The following is a 23,031-nucleotide window of genomic DNA, read 5'->3' as shown; positions in this document are numbered from 1 at the left end:
CAGAAATGGCACCCTATTCCCTACATAGTGCACTACTATTAACCAGAGCCCTATGGGTAGTAGTGTGCCCTATAGGGAATAGTGTGCCATTTGGGACTGTGACCGGAGTCTCAACAGTATAATGAGGATTAGTGTTTCTCTCAGTATCAGACCTGGGTAACTCAGCCGGAGTCTTAAAATGAGGATTAGTGTCTCTCTCAGTAGCAGACCTGGGTAACTCAGCCGGAGTCTTAAAATGAGGATTAGTGTTTCTCTCAGTAGCAGACCTGGGTAACTCAGCCGGAGTCTTAAAATGAGGATTAGTGTTTCTCTTAGTATCAGACCTGGGTAACTCAGCCGGAGTCTTAAAATGAGGATTAGTGTTTCTCTCAGTATCAGACCTGGGTAACTCAGCCGTTGGAGTCTTAAAATGAGGATTAGTGTTTCTCTCAGTATCAGACCTGGGTAACTCAGCCGGAGTCTTAAAATGAGGATTAGTGTTTCTCTCAGTATCAGACCTGGGTAACTCAGCCGGAGTCTTAAAATGAGGATTAGTGTTTCTCTTAGTATCAGACCTGGGTAACTCAGCCGGAGTCTTAAAATGAGGATTAGTGTTTCTCTCAGTATCAGACCTGGGTAACTCAGCCGGAGTCTTAAAATGAGGATTAGTGTTTCTCTCAGTAGCAGACCTGGGTAACTCAGCCGGAGTCTTAAAATGAGGATTAGTGTTTCTCTCAGTATCAGACCTGGGTAACTCAGCCGGAGTCTTAAAATGAGGATTAGTGTTTCTCTCAGTATCAGACCTGGGTAACTCAGCCGGAGTCTTAAAATGAGGATTAGTGTTTCTCTCAGTATCAGACCTGGGTAACTCAGCCGGAGTCTTAAAATGAGGATTAGTGTTTCTCTCAGTATCAGACCTGGGTAACTCAGCCGGAGTCTTAAAATGAGGATTAGTGTTTCTCTCAGTATCAGACCTGGGTAATCCTTCATCTAGTGGTAGTGGCACTGCCGACCCCAGGCAACCTATCCCCCTTGGTGATGGGGGTCAAAAGTAGTGCACTATATAGGGAATAGGGTGGCATTTGGGATGCATGGACACCAACCTGGGTAATCCTTGACAAAGCTCTTGTAGAGGTCTCCCAGCTGGTCTGGGGTGATGTAACGGCTGGAGTCGTCAGGTGACTTGAAGTCCAGGTCGTATTTCCCGTCCTTGTAGAACTCGGAGGCGGCCACGTCCATGCCGATCACGATCTTGTCGGTGTAGCCGGCTTTGCCAATGGCTTCCTTGAGCAGCTCCAGAGCTGAGAGGAACATAGATCAATTAGAGTTAAGATTCCCTCACGATGAATAAGGAGGATTTGGTTGGCTTTATATATATTTATTCATTCATTCTTAGGCTCCCTGTCTGGCTCCTGACCTATATAAGGGTGTTGATACGCTGTTTAATATGACATGTAACCTATTTGAAATTATGTTCGCTTCTTACATTCACCTTTTCATATTTATTCAAATACTTTTCATTCAAATCCACATGGTTTGGTTTCAATACTTAAAAACCAATTGGTAGGTCCAGGTAATCACAAAAAATAGATGGGTGCTGGTTAAATTGTGATTTTTAATGAATGGAGCGAATTTTGAGCGAAAGTGAAGATTTTTTCTGTGAGTGTGGAAAACGTTTTTATTTTTTAGCAGAGAGTTAGGAAAGACATGGAGGAAAACGCACCAGGAGGCGAGGAGCGGGATTTCCAACCGCTCATCTCCGTTCACCTGTGCTGAGGGCTAGAGGGCTCTAGGACATTCCCTCTCAGCTAAGGCACAGAAGTGTCAGGAAGCAGCATCACAGCACCGCACCATGAGGCGAGGAGCGGGATTTCCAACCGCTCACCTGTGCTGATTGAAATATACTGAGCTACACCGAGTCAAACAGAGCTACACTGGTTTATACATTATTCAGTATTGGATTGAGGCCTTGATTTATGACACCTGAAACCCCACCTCTTTAAGGAATACCTAGGATAGGATAAAGTAATCCTTCTCACCCCCCCCCCCCTTAAAATATTTAGATGCACTATTGTAAAGTGGTTGTTCCACTGGATGTCATAAGGTGAATGCACCAATTTGTAAGTCGCTCTGGATAAGAGCGTCTGCTAAATGACTTAAATGTAAATGTAAATTTAGAAATCATCTGTCGCCTCCGGAGTAGCATTCCTGGGCAAATGAATAGAAAGAGCCACACCAACATAGGGTCACGGTGATGTAAACTCTACGGGAGGGGAAGATGGAGGGGCGAAGGAGTCTTAGGTGAAGTACTAGAGGGTTTTAGGACATTCCCTCTCAGCTAAGACACAGAAGTGTCAGGAAGCAGCATCACAGCTCATTATTCCACTGAAGTGACGCTGCAGTGGTGCCATACTGCTGGTAATGTGACAACTGTTTCTGTAGAAAAGGGCTATACACCTGATTGATTGATTGATTAACTGACTGACGCTCTTCGGCTCTCACCTTCCTTGTTCTCCAGGATGTTGGGGGCGAAGCCTCCCTCGTCTCCCACGTTAGTGGCGTCCTGGCCGTACTTCTTCTTGATGACGTTCTTCAGGTTGTGGTAGACCTCGGCTCCGATCCTCATGGCCTCCTTGAAGGTGCTGGCTCCTACAGGGAGGATCATGAACTCCTGCATGGCCAGCTTGTTGCCTGCGTGGGAACCTCCGTTGATCACGTTGAAGGCCTTGGACAGAGACAGAGGTTTGAACTGAAGTTTCATATCAAACAAAATGAAAGCATAGCAGCTTGCCTGAGAGACGAGACGGGTTTCACCTTTAGACCAACATATCAGGGATAAGACGTAGCAGCTCAGTGAACCACAGCAACACTAGACTGTATTATCCAGCTGAGCTAAAAGCCTAAGCATTAGCTCGGGGAGCTAACGTACAGTTGAAGTAGGAAGTTTACATACACCTTAGCCAAATACATTTAAACTCAGTTTTTCACAATTCCTGACATTTAATCCAAGTAAAAATTCCCTGTCTTAGATCAGTTAGGATCACCACTTTATTTTAAGAATGTGGAATGTCAGAATAATAGTAGAGAGAATTATTTATTTCAGCTTTTATTTCTTTCATCACATTCACAGTGGGTCAGAAGTTTACTTACACTCAATTAGTATTTCGTAGCATTGCCTTTAAATTGTTTAACTTCGGTCAAACGTTGCGAGTAGCCTTCTCCAAGCTTCCCACAATAAGTTGGGTGAATTTTGGGGCATTCCTCCTGGCAGAGCTGGTGTAACCAGGTCAGGTTTGTAGGCCTCCTCGCTCATACACGCTTTTTCAGTTCTGCCCACACATTTTCTATAAGACTGAGGTCAGGGCTTTGTGATGGCCACTCCAATACTTTGACTTTGTTGTCCTTAATCCATTTCACCACAGCGTTGGAAGTATGCTTGGAGTCATTGTCCATTTGGAAGACCCATTTTCGACCAAGCTTTAACTTCCTAACTGATGTCTTGAGATGTTGCTTCAATATATCCACATCATTTTCCTACCTCATGCTGCCATCTATTTTGTGAAGTGCAGCAGTCCCTCCTGCAGCAAAGCACCCCCACAACATGATGCTGCCACCCCCGTGCTTCACGGTTGGGATGGTGTTCTTTGGCTTGCAAGCCTCCCCCTTTTTCCTCCAAACATAACGATGGTCATTATGGCCAAACAGTTATATTTTTGTTTCATCAGAAGAGGACATTTCTCCAAAAAGTATGACCTTTCTCCCCATGTGCAGTTGCGAACTGTTTCCTTGCTGAGCGGCCTTTCAGGTTATGTCGATACGATTAGTTTTACTGTGGATATAAATACTTTTGTACCTGTTTCCTCCAGCATCTTCACAAGGTCCTTTGCTGTTGTTCTGGGATTGATTTGCACTTTTCACACCAAATTACGTTCATCTCTAGGAGACAGAACGCGTCTCCTTCCTGGGCGGTATGACGGCTGCGTGGTCCCATGGTGTTTATACTTGCGTACTATTGTTTATACCGATGAACGTGGTACCTTCAGGCATTTGGAAATTGCTCCCAAAGATGAACCAGACTGGTGGAGGTCTACAATTTTTTTTCTGAGGTTTTGGCTGATTTCTTTTGATTTTCTCATGATGTCAAGCAAAGAGGCACTGAGTTTGAAGGTAGGCCTTGAAATACATACAGGTACACCTACAATTGATTCAAATGATGTCAATTAGCCTATCAGTAGCTTCTAAAGCCATGACATCATTTTCTGGAATTTTCCAAGCTACTTAAAGGCACAGTCAACTTAGTGTATGTAAACTTCTGACCCACTGGAATTGTGATACAGTGAATTGTAAGTGAAAAAATCTGTCTGTAAACAATTGTTGGAAAAATGACTTGTGTCATGCACAAAGTAGATGTCCTAACCAACTTGCCAAAACTATAGTTTGTTAACAAGACATTTGTGGAGTGGTTGAAAAACGAGTTTCAATTAACCTAAGTGTATGTAAACTTCCGACTTCAACTGTAAGTCAGCTTTAGCTCAGCAGGACAACACAGTCTTGATGCAAGGTCACATGAAGATGACTCACACAATAGGAAACACAGACTTAAATGGGACTGGTAGGATGACGATAAACTTACTGGGGACTGGTAGGATGACGATAAACTTACTGGGGACTGGTAGGATGACGATAAACTTACTGGGGACTGGTAGGATGACGATAAACTTACTGGGGACTGGTAGGATGACGATAAACTTACTGGGGACTGGTAGGAGGATGGGGACTGGTAGGACGATAAACTTACTGGGGACTGGTAGGATGACGATAAACTTACTGGGGACTGGTAGGATGATAAACTTACTGGGGACTGGTAGGATGACGATAAACTTACTGGGGACTGGTAGGATGACGATAAACTTACTGGGGACTGGTAGGATGACGATAAACTTACTGGGGACTGGTGGGGAGGATGACGATAAACTTACTGGGGACTGGTAGGATGACGATAAACTTACTGGGGACTGGTACTGGGGACTGGAAGGATGATAAACTTACTGGGGACTAAACTTACTGGGGACTGGTAGGATGACGATAAACTTACTGGGGACTGGTAGGATGACGATAAACTTACTGGGGACTGGTAGGATGACGATAAACTTACTGGGGACTGGTAGGATGACGATAAACTTACTGGGGACTGGTAGGATGACGATAAACTTACTGGGGACTGGTAGGATGACGATAAACTTACTGGGGACTGGTAGGATGACGATAAACTTACTGGGGACTGGTAGGATGACGATAAACTTACTGGGGACTGGTAGGATGACGATAAACTTACTGGGGACTGGAAGGATGACGATAAACTTACTGGGGACTGGAAGGATGACGATAAACTTACTGGGGACTGGAAGGATGACGATAAACTTACTGGGGACTGGAAGGATGACGATAAACTTACTGGGGACTGGAAGGATGACGATAAACTTACTGGGGACTGGAAGGATGACGATAAACTTACTGGGGACTGGAAGGATGACGATAAACTTACTGGGGACTGGTAGGATGACGATAAACTTACTGGGGACTGGTAGGATGACGATAAACTTACAGGGACGGGGAGGATGACATTGGGGTTGCCAGCGAGGTCAGCGATGTGACGGTACAGGGGGACACCTTTCTCAGCAGCACCGGCCTTGCACACAGCCAGGGACACGCCCAGGATGGCGTTGGCACCAAACTTAGCTGAGGGGGAAAACAGAAAGCGAAGAGACCATATAGCAAACAATTTCTGCCTTTTTTTCTCATTTTCCTAAATGGTTGATTTGGGCTGTATTCAAGTAGACTGCTGTTCTTATTGCTTGCATAGGGACTAAGAAATGTAACATGACATTTATGTATTTGCATTGAAGCCTCGTACACTGGAATGCACTCAACTCTATGCTAAAATTGCATATACCAACCAAAGGAAGTAACCTACACTTGTTCTCTGTGCCATCCATGTCCAGCATCAGCTTGTCAACCTTTTCCTGCTCCAGGACGTTGACGTTCTGAACAACAGGACAGACAGACAGACACAGAACAACACACCAGTCATTAGAGATGGAAGGAACTGACAACAAACAAACAAAAAAGGTTTGTTCAAAGTTCAAACAGGTTAGCTCAAAACACCTGTCTTCAAGGATGTTTAGGTTCACTAGTACACACAGCATCTTGAGGTGCTACCTAGCCAGGTTACCTGAGACCTCTGTAGCTCTGGTCACTGAGGTGAGTACAGTGTTGAATACATACAATAACAACATCTTACAGAGAAATTCAACAGACCAAGAGGATATATTGTATCTAGAAAACTCCATGGGGTAAAAAAAAACAACTCATCAACGGAACTTGAAGTGACGTGTCTTCTCTTACCCTCTGACTTCATTGTACTCAGTCAGGATTGTTCTTAGCTGCTCTATGCCATACTGTACACTCTATGCAACACTGACTCGACACCAGCACAACGTTGTCAATGTTAGTCAAACAGTGAATGTTCCTACCTGCCGTACAAGCGCAGGTGCAATAGTTTTATTGATATGATCAACGGCTTTTGAGACACCTGCAGAGGGGACAAGCAAAGCGTCACGACCCAGGGAGAAGTAGACCATGCAAGAGCAGCAGGCATTACTAGGCGATCACAGAGCAAGCCTTAGATCTCGCTAATATTATCTGCTGTGGTGGCAGCAACTAGGCTGGTTAAACAAACGTCAAGTGGAATGATCTACTATTGGGATCATGGGGTAATCACAGAAATAGAATGACAATATGGCCGCCGGTCGGTCCACCCGTCACGGAACTTTGACTTGGAGGAATGTCCCTTCTAGTCATTATATTTTTATGGCCGTAATAACGATTTAGAAAATCTGTGATCGTCTGTGAATACCTGCCACAGAGGTTAGTTACTTGTCAAATCATGGCAAACCCACTTGAAAGTCATGCTTTCAATCAACCAGTTCATATTCAGTGTTCTCTGTCTTACTCCTGTGTATTTACCTGGTTACACAGAGCTGGGGCCAAGAACTCATTAATATGTTTAACAGCCCTTTTCACCCCTGACAGGAGGAGAGAAGGATGAAGTGTCAGAGAAAAGAATGATGAAGAACGAAGGAAAGATAGAAAACATGTAATGGAAAAAATGTATAGAGTGAGCTGTGTACTAGCCTGGTCCCAGATGTGTCTGTGCTGTCTTGCCAGCTCCTATGGTTATTACCATGGCAACCACACGAGCTGGCCATGCAGCACAGTGAGATCTAGGACCAGGCTAGAGTACATGGACGTTGGAAATGGAAGCAAACATTGGAAACTAGCTATGTCAACAATACATTCTAAGACTAGTATGTTTCTAAAGTCCACTTAAAATACAGTGCCTATAGTCTAGTGAAAGTCTACACATTTTACTGCCTTAAAATGCTATCTAAAAAGGGGACAGATTTAGTGAAAAGAAAGTTAGAAACATTTCCCAATTAATACAAAAATAACATGTCTTGATTGTGCATGTCATTTGGCAGCTATTACAGCTGTAAACCATTTTGAATAAGATTCGACCAACTTTGTACAACTCTTATACCCCATAATGACAAAGCGAAAAAAGGTTTAATTTTTTTTCCAACTTTATAAAAAAGGAAAAAGCAGAACTACCTTATTTACATAAATATTCAGACCCTTTGCTATGAGACTCGAAATTAAGCTGATAATTATTATTTCAATGTTTCTACAACTTGATTGGAGTCCACCTGTGGTAAATTCAATTGATTGGACATGATTTGGAAAGGCACACACCCGTTTATATAAGGTCCCACAGTTGTCTGAGCAAAAAACTAAGCCACGAGGTCAAATTAATTGTCTGTAGGATTGTGTGGAGGCACAGATCTGGGGAAGGGTACCCAAAAATGTCTGCAGCATTGAAGGTCCCCAAGAACACAGTGGCCTCCATCATGCTGAAATGGAAGAAGTTTGGAACCACCAAGACTCTTCCTAGAGCTGACCGCCTGGCTAAACTGAGCAATTTGGGTAGAAGGGCCTTGGTCAGAGGGGTGACCAAGAACCTGATGATCTCTCAGACAGAACTCCAGAGTTCCTCTGTGGAGATGAGAGAACCTTCCAGAAGGACAACCATCTCTGCAGCACTCCACCAATCAGGCCTTTATAGTAGATTGGCCAGACGGAAGCCACTCCTCAGTATAAGGCACATGACAGCGCACTTGGAGTTTGCCAAAAGGCACCTAAAAACTGACCATGAGAAACAAGATTCTCTGGTCTGATGAAACCATGATTGAACTCTGTGGCCTGAATGCCAATGGTCACGTCTGGAGGAAACCTGGCACCATCCCTGCGGTGAAGCATGGTGGTGGCAGCATCATGCTGTGGGGATGTTTTTCAGGGACTGGGAGACTAGTCAGGATAAGGGGAAAGATGAATGGAGCAAAGTACAGAGATCCTTGATGAAAACCTGCTCCAGAGCGCTCAGGACCTCAGACTGGGGACGAAGGTTCACCTTCCAACAGGACAACGACCCTAAGCACACAGCCAAGACAACACAGGAGTGGCTTCAGCAAAAGTCTCTGAATGTCCTTGAGTGACTCAGCCAGAGCCAAGACTTGAACCCGATCCTACATCTCTGGAGAGACCTGAAAATAGCTGTGTAGTGACGCTCCCCATCCAACCTGACAGAGCTTGAGAGGATCTGCAAAGAAACTCCCCAAATACAGGTGTGCCAAGCTTGTAGCGTCATACCCAAGAAGACTCTAGGCTGTAATCACTTCCAAAGGTGCATCAACAATGTACTGAGTAAAGACTCTGAATACTTATGTACATTTGATATATCTGTTTATTATTTTTATTAATTTGCAAAAATGTCTAAAAACGTGTTTTTGCTTTGGCATTTGGGTAGATTGACGAGAGAGAAATTTACAAGGTTTCAACGTAACAAAATGTGGAAAAAGTCAAGGGGTCTGAATACTCTCCAAATGCACTGTAGATCAATTGCTGTAATTTTAAGGCAGTAAAATGTGAAGACTGTAAGGGGTGTGACCTTCGCTATGCCCTGTAAATGACAAGTAATTAGCTAGTCCAATCAGAACAGGGAGTGTTACTAGCTAGTCCAATCAGAAGAGGGAGTTGTGCGTACCTTTGCCCAGGTAGCGAGTCTTATCGTTGTCACGGAGCTCCAGAGCTTCATAGATACCAGTAGAGGCACCGCTGGGGACAGCGGCCCTGAACAGACCTGGAGAACACAGAAGATAGGATGTTAATGAGTCCATTTCATCTCTATTTACATTACATACTGTAGGATGAAACCTGGAGAAGACAGAAGATAGGATGTTAATGAGTCCATTTCATCTCTATTTACATTACATACTGTAGGATGAAACCTGGAGAAGACAGAAGATAGGATGTTAATGAGTCCATTTCATCTCTATTTACATTACATACTGTAGGATGAAACCTGGAGAAGACAGAAGATAGGATGTTAATGAGTCCATTTCATCTCTATTTACATTACATACTGTAGGATGAAACAAGGAGAAGACAGAAGATAGGATGTTAATGAGTCCATTTCATCTCTATTTACATTACATACTGTAGGATGAAACCTGGAGAAGACAGAAGATCGGATGTTAATGAGTCCATTTCATCTCTATTTACATTACATACTGTAGGATGAAACCTGGAGAAGACAGAAGATAGGATGTTAATGAGTCCATTTCATCTCTATTTACATTACATACTGTAGGATGAAACCTGGAGAAGACAGAAGATAGGATGTTAATGAGTCCATTTCATCTCTATTTACATTACATACTGTAGGATGAAACCTGAAGACAGAAGTGAAACATGGCAGAAAAGCACAAACTATGTAGTTCTGTCCTCGATGTTTTGTATTTCTGTATTATGTTTCATGTTTTCTGTGGACCCCAGGTATCCACAAACTGATCTGAAACCAGGTCCGGTATTCACAAACTGATTTGAAACCAGGTCTGGTATTCACAAACTGATCTGAAACCAGGTCTGGTATTCACAAACTGATCTGAAACCAGGTCTGGTATTCACAAACTGATCTGAAACCAGGTCTGGTATCCACAAACTGATCTGAAACCAGGTCTGGTATCCACAAACTGATCTGAAACCAGGTCTGGTATCCACAAACTGATTTGAAACCAGGTCCGATATTCACAAAGTGTTGCAGAGTAATAGTGCTGACCTAGGATCAGTTTTGTATTTTAAACCATAATGAATAAGAGGAAGGACCTGATCCTAGATCGGCACTCCTATTCTGAGACGCTTTGTAAATATGGGGCTAGACTACATTACTGATCCAGTTCCTAACACATTGACTGATCTAGATTACATTACTGATCCAGTTCCTAACACATTGACTGATCTAGACTACATTACTGATCCAGTTCCTAACACATTGACTGATCTAGATTACATTACTGATCCAGTTCCTAACACATTGACTGATCTAGATTACATTTGGTATTTATGTAGTGAAATCAACAGGAAAGAATTCCATCACTCATACGTTAATCCCATTTTGTTTCCTGAAAAGAGAGAGGGAGGGTCGCTGCCTGGTTGACATGCTAAGCAGATCAATGTGATGTAACAGGCTTGAACAACGAAGCAAAGCTCTCTACTGAGTATCACACACACACACACACCTCCAGGATGCGACTGCTGTCTCGACCTCAGCTACACACCAAGGTCAGACATTTTGGAATCAACCACGTGAAGAATAGTGGATATGCATATTTGATTCTAACTGCTCATAGGAGACACACAAGTCATCTGGAAATCAGATATGGGATGCTCCCAATAAACCTATTCAGATTGATTGAGTCTTAGTGACTTGTTTTCAAGTCAGCTTCAATCAAAACAGCAATACAAAGCATGCAACATATTGAATTTTGGTCACATGCAATCTCCACAGACAAACATTGGCAGTAGAATGGCCTTACTGAAGAGCTCAGTGACTTTCAAGGATGCCACATATCCAATAAGTCAGTTTGTAACAGAGCTGCCCTGCTCAACAGTAAGTGCTTGTTTTTTTTTGTAAAAAAAAAAATCTACCCCTTCTTCTCCCCAATTTCGTGGTATCCAATTGTTAGTAATTACTATCTTGTCTCATCGCTACAACTCCCGTACACTCGGAAGAGATGAAGGTCGAAAGCCATGCGTCCTCCGATACACAACCCAACCAGCCACTGCTTCTTAACACAGCGCACATCCAACCCGGAAGCCAGCCGCACCAATGTGTCGGAGGAAACACCGTACACCTGGCGACCTTGGTCAGCGCGCAATGTTAATCATGCTACACCATCTGGCAGTCTGACGGATGAATCTGGGTTTGGCGGATGCCACTAGAACACTACCTGCATCTGGGGCTGTTTTTCATGGTTCAGGCCCTTTAGTTCCAGTGAAGGGAAATCTTAACGCTGCAGCATACAATGACATTCTAGATGATTCTGTGCTTTCAACTTTATGGCAACAGTTTGGGGAAGGCCCTTTCCTGTTTCAGCATAACAATACCCCCGTGCACAAAGCATACAGAAACGGTTTGTTGAGATTGGTGTGGAAGAACTTGAATGGCCTACACAGAGCCCTGACCTCAACCCCACCGAACATCCATTGGGATGAATTGGAACGCCGACTGCGAGCTAGGCCTGAATTCACCCTTCAACCCGAGAATAATACTGCAGTAAGTTAAACTTTTGAACTCATAGGTATATTTTTTTATATCATAAGCCTACATTATGTTTGATACCTTTGTCTACCCGACTAATAGCCTAATATGGCTTTTTTTTGTGGTTAGAAAACCCATCAGTCAGAGGATGTGAAAGTCACTTTCACCCCAGAGGATTCCTACTGGATCTGAGCATAGAAACGGAGACAAAAGAGAGAATGTAATTCAAGACCTTTATGTTACATTTATTTTACCAGCCAAGTCAGTTAAGAACAAATTCTTATTTTCAATGACGGCCTAGGAACAGTGGGTTAACTGCCTGTTCAGGGGCAGAACGACAGCTCGGGGGTTTGAACTTGCAACCTTTCGGTTACTAGTCCAACGCTCTAACCATTAGGCTACCCTGCCGACACGTTACATCTGGCGCCCCTTTCTGATCCAACAATACCATTATTATACAGCAGCAGACTTGTGCATCCCAAATGGTACCTTATTCCTTATTCCCTGTTCCCTATATCAGTGTTTCCCAACTCTGATCTAGGCACTCGAGTACCACCAATAGTACATCTTCTTTTTTTCCATGGCCATGGACAAGTACACCTGATTCTACTTGTCAACCAATCATCAAGCAAGTTGAATCAGGTGTTTTTGTCTAGGGGCTGCAGTTTGGGGTACTAGAGGACAGGATTTGGACTGTTGGGGGTACTGGAGGACAGGATTTGGACTGTTGGGGGTAGAGGGCTGGAGTTGGACTGTTGGGGGTACTGGAGGGCTGGAGTTGGACTGTTAGGGGTACTGGAGGACTGGAGTTGGACTGTTAGGGGTACTGGAGGACTGGAGTTGGACTGTTAGGGGTACTGGAGGACTGGAGTTGGACTGTTAGGGGTACTGGAGGACTGGAGTTGGACTGTTAGGGGTACTGGAGGACTGGAGTTGGACTGTTAGGGGTACTGGAGGACTGGAGTTGGACTGTTAGGGGTACTGGAGGACTGGAGTTGGACTGTTAGGGGTACTGGAGGACTGGAGTTGGACTGTTAGGGGTACTGGAGGACTGGAGTTGGACTGTTAGGGGTACTGGAGGACTGGAGTTGGACTGTTAGGGGTACTGGAGGACTGGAGTTGGACTCAGGGTGATGATGTCTCGCGGCAATGGCAGCTTCCTCTGTGTTATTACTCTTTCATTCATCCCTCCATCCCATTCACTATTCCCTCATGGATTTGACCCTAGCACAAAAATATGTCAGTATACAGGTGTTGACCTTTCCATCACTTATAATGTGGAATGTTCCAGAATGAATGTTACTTATTGCTCAAGTATACCATTTAAATCATACAGTATATAATTGGAAAGCTTGGGTTCACAGCTATCAATTAAGCACATTTTCAGGAATGTTCGGATAAAACAGAACTTTGACCTTCGACCTCTAGGATACATGTCATAATTACCTGTATAAATTGCTTTAAAAAAAAGGAAATCCTGATAGAACCACTTGTAAAAACAACGTTTAAAATCTGAATGGTTATGACATCACCTTTACAGCACCAGCTATAACTATTGTTTGAAGATAGCCCAACTGACATTAAACTGTTGGAAGTTTAGTCATACAATTCAACTTTACAGTACTGTGTGTGTGTCAAATGGTTCCCTTTTCACTACATAGTACACTACTTTTGACCAGGGATCACAGGGGTACACTGAAAGTAGTAGTAGTGCTAAAGTAGTGGCGTTTGGGAAACAGCCTGGTTTGGGTTTTCTGTTTTCCAGCGGTGACAGATTGGAAATGGAGGGATTAGAACCTGATGATAATCTCCTAAATGACTTCCTCACAATGAAGAATGTCATAAAATACTTGACGTTACAGGATTTAATTCTGCTTCTTGCCTTCACCTGATTTTATATCTTTGGGTGTGATAAGAAGTATTTTGCCGTGTGTGTACACTCCCTAGTTTAATGATTAACTCTTAACAGATTGTAAATTAAACTATTAATTTAAATATGTATCTTAGTAAACGTGCACTATGTCTTTCCCATTGTCGAAGTGCAAATAGAAACATAGTAACATTGATTTCTCAACATTCCGAAAGAGAACCACAAAATAACCACAGTTGGCTACATTGTTACAGTAACAGATTGCTACATTCTGTAGCTACACCCTCCCACATCTCATACTAACTTGGCCACACTGCATACCAGTGAATGGCAAGCAAACAATAGTGAACTGTCTTCATCTAATAAAAATGGTACAGAAAGGTGTGGCAGAGTACTTCAGTAGTGAGAAAACACTTATCTAGCTGCACCTTGACTTCCTTTCCTCTCCCCCAGACTCACTCACTGCCATTTCTACATTTCACTCTGTGTGCTACATATACATGTTGAAACTTGTCACTATGATCTTAAAGGGCTAGTGCAAGATTTTGACAATCAAGCAATTTTTCTACTTAAAAAGCAGTTGTTCTACTTAACCCCCCCCCCCCCAAGTCAAAATTAACCATTTGTATATCTCTGTGTACAGTTTGAAGAAGTGGAAGGTCGTTTTGCGAGCCATTGCTAACTAGCATTAGCACAATGACTGGAAGTATATGGGAACCGCTAGCAGTCATTGCACTAATGCTAGTTAACAACTTCCTTCAAACTGCACACAGAGACATTCAAATGGTATCCATGAATTGATCTGACTCTGGGTAAGTAGAGAAATCTGTGGTTCTGCCCCTGAAGAGGCAGTTAACCCACTGTTCCTAGGCCGTCATTGAAAATAAGAATTTGTTCCTAACTGACTTGCCTAGTTAAATAAAGGTTAAAAAAAATTGTTGCTAAATGACTACAGGGGAAACACTAGTTCTACTGTATGTGTCTCAGTATGACCAACATTTACCAGTAGGAACCATTACAGTAACACAGTAGAGCTGTCCAAGCAGTGTACCATTACAGACAGTAGCTATTTTCACTCCACCAACGCGATCTGATCTGCCAGCTCTCTCTAGTAGGTTGTAGGATGTACAGTAGGCTACCCTTACCATGGAGCTAACTCATTCTGCCACTTGGAAAGGGACTAGGATATAGGCTAACCTTACCATGGAGCTAACTCACTCTGCCACTTGGAAAGGGACTAGGATATAGGCTAACCTTACCATGGAGCTAACTCACTCTGCCACTTGGAAAGGGACTAGGATATAGGCTAACCTTACCATGGAGCTAACTCACTCTGCCACTTGGAAAGGGACTAGGATATAGGCTAACCTTACCATGGAGCTAACTCACTCTGCCACTTGGAAAGGGACTAGGATATAGGCTAACCTTACCATGGAGCTAACTCACTCTGCCACTTGGAAAGGGACTAGCCTGGAGTTAAAACTATTGGTGTTATGTCATGTCTTGTTAATTGTTGTATTTTTGAATTTAATTGATTTGAATGAACATGATAGAACACAGAGAAACAGACAGGCCAAGTGCTGGAATACCTAAAATACCTATTGACTAACACTATCGATTAAAACTATTGATTAACATAGCAGAGCTATTATGAACATAATTGTTTCCACATTGCAATGATATTTGTGATGGGAACCTATGCATTTCAGGCCACTTTATTCCAATAAGGCAGTACATGTCTTGTCAACAACAAGCTATTGTTAACCAAAGCAGGCGTTGACCTTTCCATCACTTATGTGGAATGTTCCGGAATGAATGTTACTTCTTCGAATTCCAAGATCTAATAAGTATTTTTATACTTTAAATTCATGGAGATACAGTACATTTACAGTATTACAACGTTACTACGTTAACAGCCTCATTCTAAAATAAAAAAATTGTCCTCATCAATCTACACACAATACCCCATAATGACAAAGCTAAAATATCATATTTACATAAGTATTCAGACCCTTTACTCAGTACTTTGTTGAAGTACCTTTGGTAGCAAACAATCAGTGGGAGAAGGGCCTTGGTCAGGGAGGTCCCTGTGACAGAACTCCAGAGTTCCTCTGTGGAGATGGGAGAACCTTCCAGAAGGACAACCATCTCGGCAGCACTCCCACCAATCACTCAACCAATCAGGCCTTTATAGTAGAGTGGAAGCTACTCCTCAGTAAAAGGCACATGACAGTCCACTAAGAGTTTGTCAAAAGGCACCTAAAGGACTCTGCTCCATGAGAAACAAGATTCTCTGGTCTGATGAAACCAAGATTGAACTCTGTGGCCTGAATGCCAAGCGTAACGTCTGGAGGAAACCTGGCACCATCCCTGCGGTGAAGCATGGTGGTGGCAACATCATGCTGTGGGGATGTTTTTCAGCGGCAGAGACTGGGAGACTAATCAGGATCGAGGGAAAGATGAACGGAGCAAAGTACAGAGAGATCCTAGATGACAACCTGCTCCAGAGCGCTCAGGATCTCAGACTGGGGCGAAGGTTCACCTTCCAACAGGACAACGGCCCTAAGCACACAGTCAAGACAATGCAGGTGTGGCTTTGGAACAAGTCTCTGAATGTCCTTGAGTGGCCCAGCCAGAGCCCGGACTTGAACCCGATCAAACATCTATGGAGAAACCTGAAAATAGCTGTGCAGCGACGCTCCCCATCCAACCTGACAGAGCTTGAGAGGATCTGCAGAGAAGAATGGGAGAAACTCCCCAAATACAGGTGTGCCAAGAAGACTCAAGGATGTAATCGCTTTTTGAAAACATCTCAAAAAATCTCTCTTTGCTTTGTCATTATGGGGTATTGTGTGTAGATTGTTGAGGGGGAAAAAACTATTTAATCCATTTTAGAATAAGTCTGTAATGTAACAAAATGTGGAAAAAGGCAAGGGGTCTTAATACTTTCTGAATGCACTGTATAAACAACATAAAGGAGTGGGCCAAGGAAACAATGACATCCTCCTCCTCCTCCACTTCCGCCCTCCCCTGCACGACACAATGAGCAGTATCACAGTGAGTTGGCACTTTATCAGAGCGCTTCATCAGAGTGCTTTATCAGAGCGCTTTATCAGAGCGCTAAATCAGAGTTCTTCATCAGAGTTCTTCATCAGAGTTCTTCATCAGAGCACTAAATCAGAGTTCTTCATCAGAGCACTAAATCAGAGTTCTTCATCAGAGCACTATATCAGAGTACTTTATCAGAGCCAGACCAATGCTGCCTGCTAGGGACATTACATGTTTGATTCATTAGCTCTGCTAGGTGTTATTCACCGTAAGCTGACAGACTGTTCCACCACTTTAAAATGTATTCATCACTCTAAAGTGATCAATTCAGGAAACCATTAAACAAAACAAAAATAATCTGCAAATCTGACACAGTACAGACAGTAGTGTGTTGCTAAATATATCCTAGATAATGTGCATTCATGCCACGTTGCTCAAGCTGTTCAAACGGCCCCATTAGAGAGAACAGTGGAGTGTGCAACACTCACGCCGCATGACTTAATAATGTAAAGTAGAAGTTCCAAAAAATGATTTGGGCAAAGGCAGCGTCTGCAAGGCATGCACCCAAAGTCGAACACAAACCCCTGAGAGAACAAAGTTTACAGATAGCCCTGCTCCAGTATTATCTCTTACCTTTCTTGGTGTACAGGTCGACCTCCACGGTGGGGTTTCCACGGGAGTCGAAAATCTCACGAGCATGAATCTTCAGGATCGACATGGTTCTGGAACTACACAGGAGAGAAGAGAGGAGAGAAAGAGGGTGGAGAGAGAGGAGAGGAAGAGGGTGGAGAGAGGAGAGGAAGAGGGGGAGATTGGAGAGGAAATGAGAAAGAGGATGTTAGCTCTAAGATGGCAGCCACCTCACTCTCTCCCATTTAACCAGTGGATACAGTTACTATTAGAAGCATAGTATTTATATCAGTCCTCTGATTACAATGAAGAGCAAAACGTGACTCTCTGTTCTGGGTCAGCTGCAGCTTAACTAGGTCCTTATGTGTACTACCTGACCATATGACTGGACAATAACCAAGATAAGATAAAAACTCAAGCCTGCAGGACTTGCTTTGTGGAGTGTGGTGTCAAAAAAGCAGACAGTCTTGTCACCGTCTTTACAACCATTGAATCTATATGTTTTGACCATGACAGTTTATAATCTAAAGTAACACCACGTAATTTAGTGTCCTCAACTTGTTCAACAGACACACCATTCATTACTAGATTCAGCTGAGGTCTAGAACTTAGGGAATGATGTGTACCAAATACAACGCTCTTAGTTTCAGAGACGTCCGGGACCAGTTTATTACTGGCCACCCATTCCAAAATTGCAACTCTTTGTTAAGGGTTTCAGTGACTTCATTAGCTGTGGTTGTTGATGTGTATATGGGTGAATCATCAGTATACATGGACACACATGCTTTGTTTAATGCCAGTGGCAGGTCATTGGTAAAAATAGAAATGAGTAGAGGGCCTAGAGATCTACCCTGCGGTACACCACTCTCTACATGTTTTACATTAGAGACGCTTCAATTAAAGAAAACCCTCTGTGCTCAATTAGATAGATAGCTCTGAATCCACGATATGGCAGAGGTTGAAAAGCCATAACATACGTTTTCTCAATAACAGGTTATACCCAATAATATCAAAGGATGTACCGAAAACTAACTGTACAGCTTCCACAATCTTCTTGTTATGAATTTCTTTCAACCAATCATCAGTAATTTGTGTCAGTGCAGTACAGTACATTTTGAGTACCCTTCTCTATAAGCATGCTGAAAGTCTGTTGTTAATTTGTTTACAGAGAAATAAGATTGTTTGTTTTCCCAACAGTTTGCTAAGAGCTGGCAGCAAGCTGATAGGTTGGCTGTTAGAACCAGTAAAGGTCACTTTACCACTATCGGGTAGTGGATTTACTTTGTCTTCCCTCCAGGCCAGGCCAGAGGTCAAAATTCAATCCTGCAGTGCTTTTGTTTAACTATTTGTTTTTTTTATGCATGAATAAGATGTCTCACTGTTTGTTGTTAACATTTACTGCCTAAGTATGCCCACTTTGCCAATTAAGTAATCATTAAAATAATTGTCAATATCAAATGGTTTTGTGATGAATAAGCCATCTGATTGGATGATGGAGTTGAATTAGTCTTTCTGCCCATAAGTTATTTTCTGTCGTTCTTTATATCTTTGATCTTGGCTTCATAATACAGTTTCTTCTTCTTCTTGTTGAGTGTAGTCACATCATTTCTCAATGTGCAGCCAGTCAGTCAGCCAGTCAGCCAGTCAGCCAGTCAGCCAGTCAGCCAGTCAGCCAGTCAGCCAGTCAGCCAGTCAGCCAGTCAGCCAGTCCAGTCAGCCAGTCAGCCAGTCAGATGTCCAGTCAGACTTATCAGCCACTCCTTTTGCCCAATCTCTTTCAAACATACAGTTTTTCAATTCCTCATCAATCCATGGAGCCTTAACAGTTCTAACAGTCAGTTTCTTAACAGGTGTTTGTTTATCAATAATTGATAGAAGCAATTTCATAAATTCATCAAGTGCAGCTTCTGGATGCTCCTCATTAGTCACATTAGACTAACAAATATTTTTAACATCATCCACATCAGACTCACAAAATCTTTTGTATGATCTCTTATACACTATTTTAGACCCAGCTGTTGGAACCTTGGCTTTCCTGTATATAGCCACTATATTGTGATCACTGCATCCAATGGGTACAGATACAGCTTTAGAACAGAGTTCTACAGTATTAGTAAACATCTGACCAATAAATGTGGATGATCTTGTTCCTGTAGTGTTTGTAAACACCCTGGTAGGTTGATTAAAAACCTGAACCAGGTTACAGGCACTGATTAATGAAGCTTCCTGTTGAGCGGACAGCTTGATGAAAACCAGTCAATATTCAGGCCCGTGCAGATAATGCTGAAGAAGTGCTGCTGACAATGTCATGTGATGCACGTGTGTAAAATACATGTACAAAGTTTCTGCTGTCACGCCCTGATCTGTTTCACCTGTCTTTGTGCTCGTCTCCCCCCCCCCTTCCAGGTGTCGCCCATCTTCCCCATTATCCTCTGTGTATTTATTGCTGTTGCCAGTTGGTTTTTTGTTCGTAGAACCTACCAGCATTTTGTTTCCCTGCTCCTGTTTCTCTAGTTTCCCTGTTCTGACTATTCTGCCTGCCCCGACCCTGAACCTGCCTGTCGTCCTATACCTTTGCAGAGAAGAATGGGAGAAACTCCCCAAATACAGGTGTGCCAAGTTTGTAGAGTCACACCCAAGAAGACTCAAGGCTGTAATTGCTGCCAAAAGTGCTTCAACAAAGTACTGAGTAAAGAGTCTGAATACTTATGTAAATGTAATATTTCAGCTTGATTTATTTTTTATTTTTTAAGTTGCAAAAACGTATTAATACCTGTTTTTGCTTTGTGATTATGTAGATTGATGTGGGGGGGTAAAAAAACAAATAAATGTGCCCCCTTTTGTCACCCCAATTTCATGGTATCCAATTGTTTTTAGTACATTTAAAAGTGAAAGAAAGTTATAGAAACATTTTCAAATTAATACAAATATAACATGTCTTGATTGCGCATGTCATTTGGCAACTATTACAGCTGTAAACCATTTTTTATTTTTTTATTTGACTCCTTTTTCTCCCCAATTTCGTGGTATTCAATTGTTTTAGTAGCTACTATCTTGTCTCATCGCTACAACTCCCGTACGGGCACGGGAGAGACAAAGGTCGAGAGTCATGCGTCCTCCGTCCTCAGAGCCTGGGCTCGAACCCAGAGTCTCTGGTGGCACAGCTAGCACTGCGATGCTGCGCCACCCGGGAGGCCCTGGGAAATAACAATTTAATCTATTTTAGAATAAGGCTGTAACTTTATTTATTTATTAAAGTCAAGGGGTCTAAACACTTTCCCGAATGCACTGTACATGTACCTCAGTGGGTTTGTCTTCTTAACCCTGGCTTATGAGCTTACCTACCTTACCTTATACATTTACTGGGATGTAGCCTAGTCCTGAGCATTTCTCTGGTCTATTAGCAGCCCAGCTATCCCTTCACATTCCAAGTCTCAAGTGTGGAAAGAGAGATTTTAGAACAGACAGAGGCTCTATATTCAGCTAGCTTCCCAAATGCCAACTCTATAAAAAAAACTAGTGCCCTATATAGGGGAATGGGTCGCCATTTGGAACACAGCCAAGGACCTGGTTGCCCCTAGAGCAGGGTTCCCCAACCTAGTGGCCAGAGGGACGGATTTGGCCTGCGGATGTGGTTTTATTTGGCCGCTGTAAATTTTTCAGAATTTTCATTCTTGGACATAAAAGACTATAAACAAAACAGGAAATCAGCTCCCAAGTGATTTTAATTTTTGGACATTTGTTCCCAAGTATTTACACGCATAATAGAGAGACACGTGATTGTATACAAGGTTTGAAATGATCAAATATTATATCTGTTTGGGCTTCTTGCGGTCAAATTTACTGTCTACAAATGATTTGTCATTATGTTCCGGCCCCCTGACCATCCGCTCATGAAAAATCGTCCCGCGGTTGAATCGAGTTGATGAACCCTGCACTCGAGTGACTGGACTATGTAATACAGAACATAGCGTATAGATCTGTTTTTTTATTATCTGTATTTGCCTTGACTTTCAGTTCATCTACCCCTCCACTGTTATAAATGCATGAATGAACCCCATGTTCCAGTCTCAGGCACTAAAGCCTGACAGACAGACAGACAGACACTCCACCAACCAACCCCTTCTGGACCAATGGAAAATACTCTGTCCTTAAATGTAGATCGTGTGGAAACTCGCCACTGGCTAAAAATGACAGAAAGGGAGGGCAGAGGGGCAACTGTCAGCCCGCATTAACAGACGCATACACACAGAGACACGACTCTTGATCTCTATAGCACTCACAGTAATGTTTAGCCTACAGTCGGAACCACACAGCACCTAAAGTCCCCTGACATTTAAGGAAACAAAACATAATCTCTGTGGTAGTAATAACAGCGATAACACATTAAGTTATAACACGTTGTGTTTTTTGTCCGTCTGGCTTCCTAAAATGGCTTCCTCACAATGGAAATAAATTACGAAAGAAATTTGACATTCCAGGATTAGCTTCTTGTCTCGACCTGTTTTTCATTATCTCTGAGTGGGTATGACAAGGAAGTTAAAATATCTCTAACAGATGGGGCTCCCGAGGGGCTCACCAGGCGGCACAGCGGTCTAAAGGCACCACATCTCAGTGCTAGAGGCGTCACTACAGACTCTGGCCGGGGTAGGACGCCATTGTAAAACATCATTTGACTTGCCCAGTTAAATAAAAGTTCAATAAAATCAATGAAGATTGTAAATTAAACTATTAATTTAAATATTTATCTTAGTAAACGTGCACTATGTCTATTCCATTGTCGACGTGCAAATAGAAACATAGTAACATTGATTTCTCAACATTCCGAAAAAGAACCACAAAATAACCACAGTTGGCTACATTGTTGCAGTAACAGATTTCTACATTCTGTAGCTACACCCTCCCACATCTCGTACTAACTTGGCCACACTGCATACCAGTGAATGGCAAGCAAACAATAGTGAACTGTCTTCATCTAATAAAAATGGTACAGAAAGGTGTGGCAGAGTACTTCAGTAGTTAGAAAACACTGTTATCTAGCTATGTGATTGCAACTTGACTCCCTTTCCTCTCCCCCAGACTCACACACTGCTGTATCTAAATGAGTAACATCTCGCCAGCTGACGGTTTAAAATAGACTAGCTACCAGGCTTCAAGACAGGGCCAAGCAACATCATGTCATGAATAGCATTCCAAAAACTGATAGCTCTAAAATGAAAATACAAAAGACCAAAGATATAGACCACTGAGAGAACTCGGCATTTTCGGTGATGATGAAGGGGATATGTCATCAGATGTCATCTACAATGTCATTAGACAAATTGTCTAAAACTAGCTAATATTTTATAACATTTGAGACAAGAAGCAATTATAGTCATTACTAAGTAAACTAATTCCGCAAAATAATAAATACAATACATGTATTCATCTTACCTTTATCAGGCCTAACCGTGTGCAAGGGTAGTGTTCTCTCTCGTTCGGTCGACAGAGGAGGCGCTCGTGACAATCCACCGTGCTGATAAGTGGACAGAATCCAGGAAGTGATTTCCTCCTCGCTATCTGATTGGCTAGGATGGTCTCACGCGGCATATGAGAGTGCGAGACATACTGCACGTTCTCCAGTGGAATCACGACTTCGCCTAGAAAAAAAAATATGGTCTGGGGTCTTTTAAACCTTAGCGTCACCCCCCCCCCCCCCCAAAAAAACGTAAGGGATATCATGCCTAAAAAAAAACTAAATGCAGCAGAAATGTAATAGGCTACAAATTGTTGAATTGATCCAATATGA

General features: G+C 42.7%; 1 protein-coding gene across 2 annotated transcripts in view; it reads right to left on the bottom strand.

Moving 5' to 3' along the window:
* Positions 1–22,826, bottom strand: part of eno1a (enolase 1a, (alpha)) — a 32,402-nt gene extending 9,576 nt beyond the window's left edge. Inside the window, exons 1-8 of one of the 2 annotated variants that reach the window (XM_046344759.1) lie at positions 22,677–22,826; positions 17,247–17,341; positions 9,140–9,235; positions 7,006–7,064; positions 5,954–6,023; positions 5,585–5,718; positions 2,482–2,704; positions 1,083–1,280 (exon numbers count right to left, since the gene is read on the bottom strand). In XM_046344759.1, the coding sequence (XP_046200715.1) occupies positions 1,083–1,280; positions 2,482–2,704; positions 5,585–5,718; positions 5,954–6,023; positions 7,006–7,064; positions 9,140–9,235; positions 17,247–17,331 (865 nt within the window). In that variant the 5' untranslated portion in view covers positions 17,332–17,341; positions 22,677–22,826. Of the gene's footprint in view, positions 1–1,082; positions 1,281–2,481; positions 2,705–5,584; positions 5,719–5,953; positions 6,024–6,512; positions 6,572–7,005; positions 7,065–9,139; positions 9,236–17,246; positions 17,342–22,676 lie in introns of both variants that reach the window. The other variant, XM_046344758.1, reaches the window with a different exon arrangement.
* Positions 22,827–23,031: the final 205 nt, after the last annotated feature.

Source organism: Oncorhynchus gorbuscha, linkage group LG03, assembly GCF_021184085.1.
Source record: "Oncorhynchus gorbuscha isolate QuinsamMale2020 ecotype Even-year linkage group LG03, OgorEven_v1.0, whole genome shotgun sequence".
Lineage (NCBI taxonomy): Eukaryota > Metazoa > Chordata > Actinopteri > Salmoniformes > Salmonidae > Oncorhynchus > Oncorhynchus gorbuscha.
The sequence above is the reverse complement of the archived record's forward strand: the minus strand, read 5'-3'. Positions and strand labels throughout refer to the sequence as shown.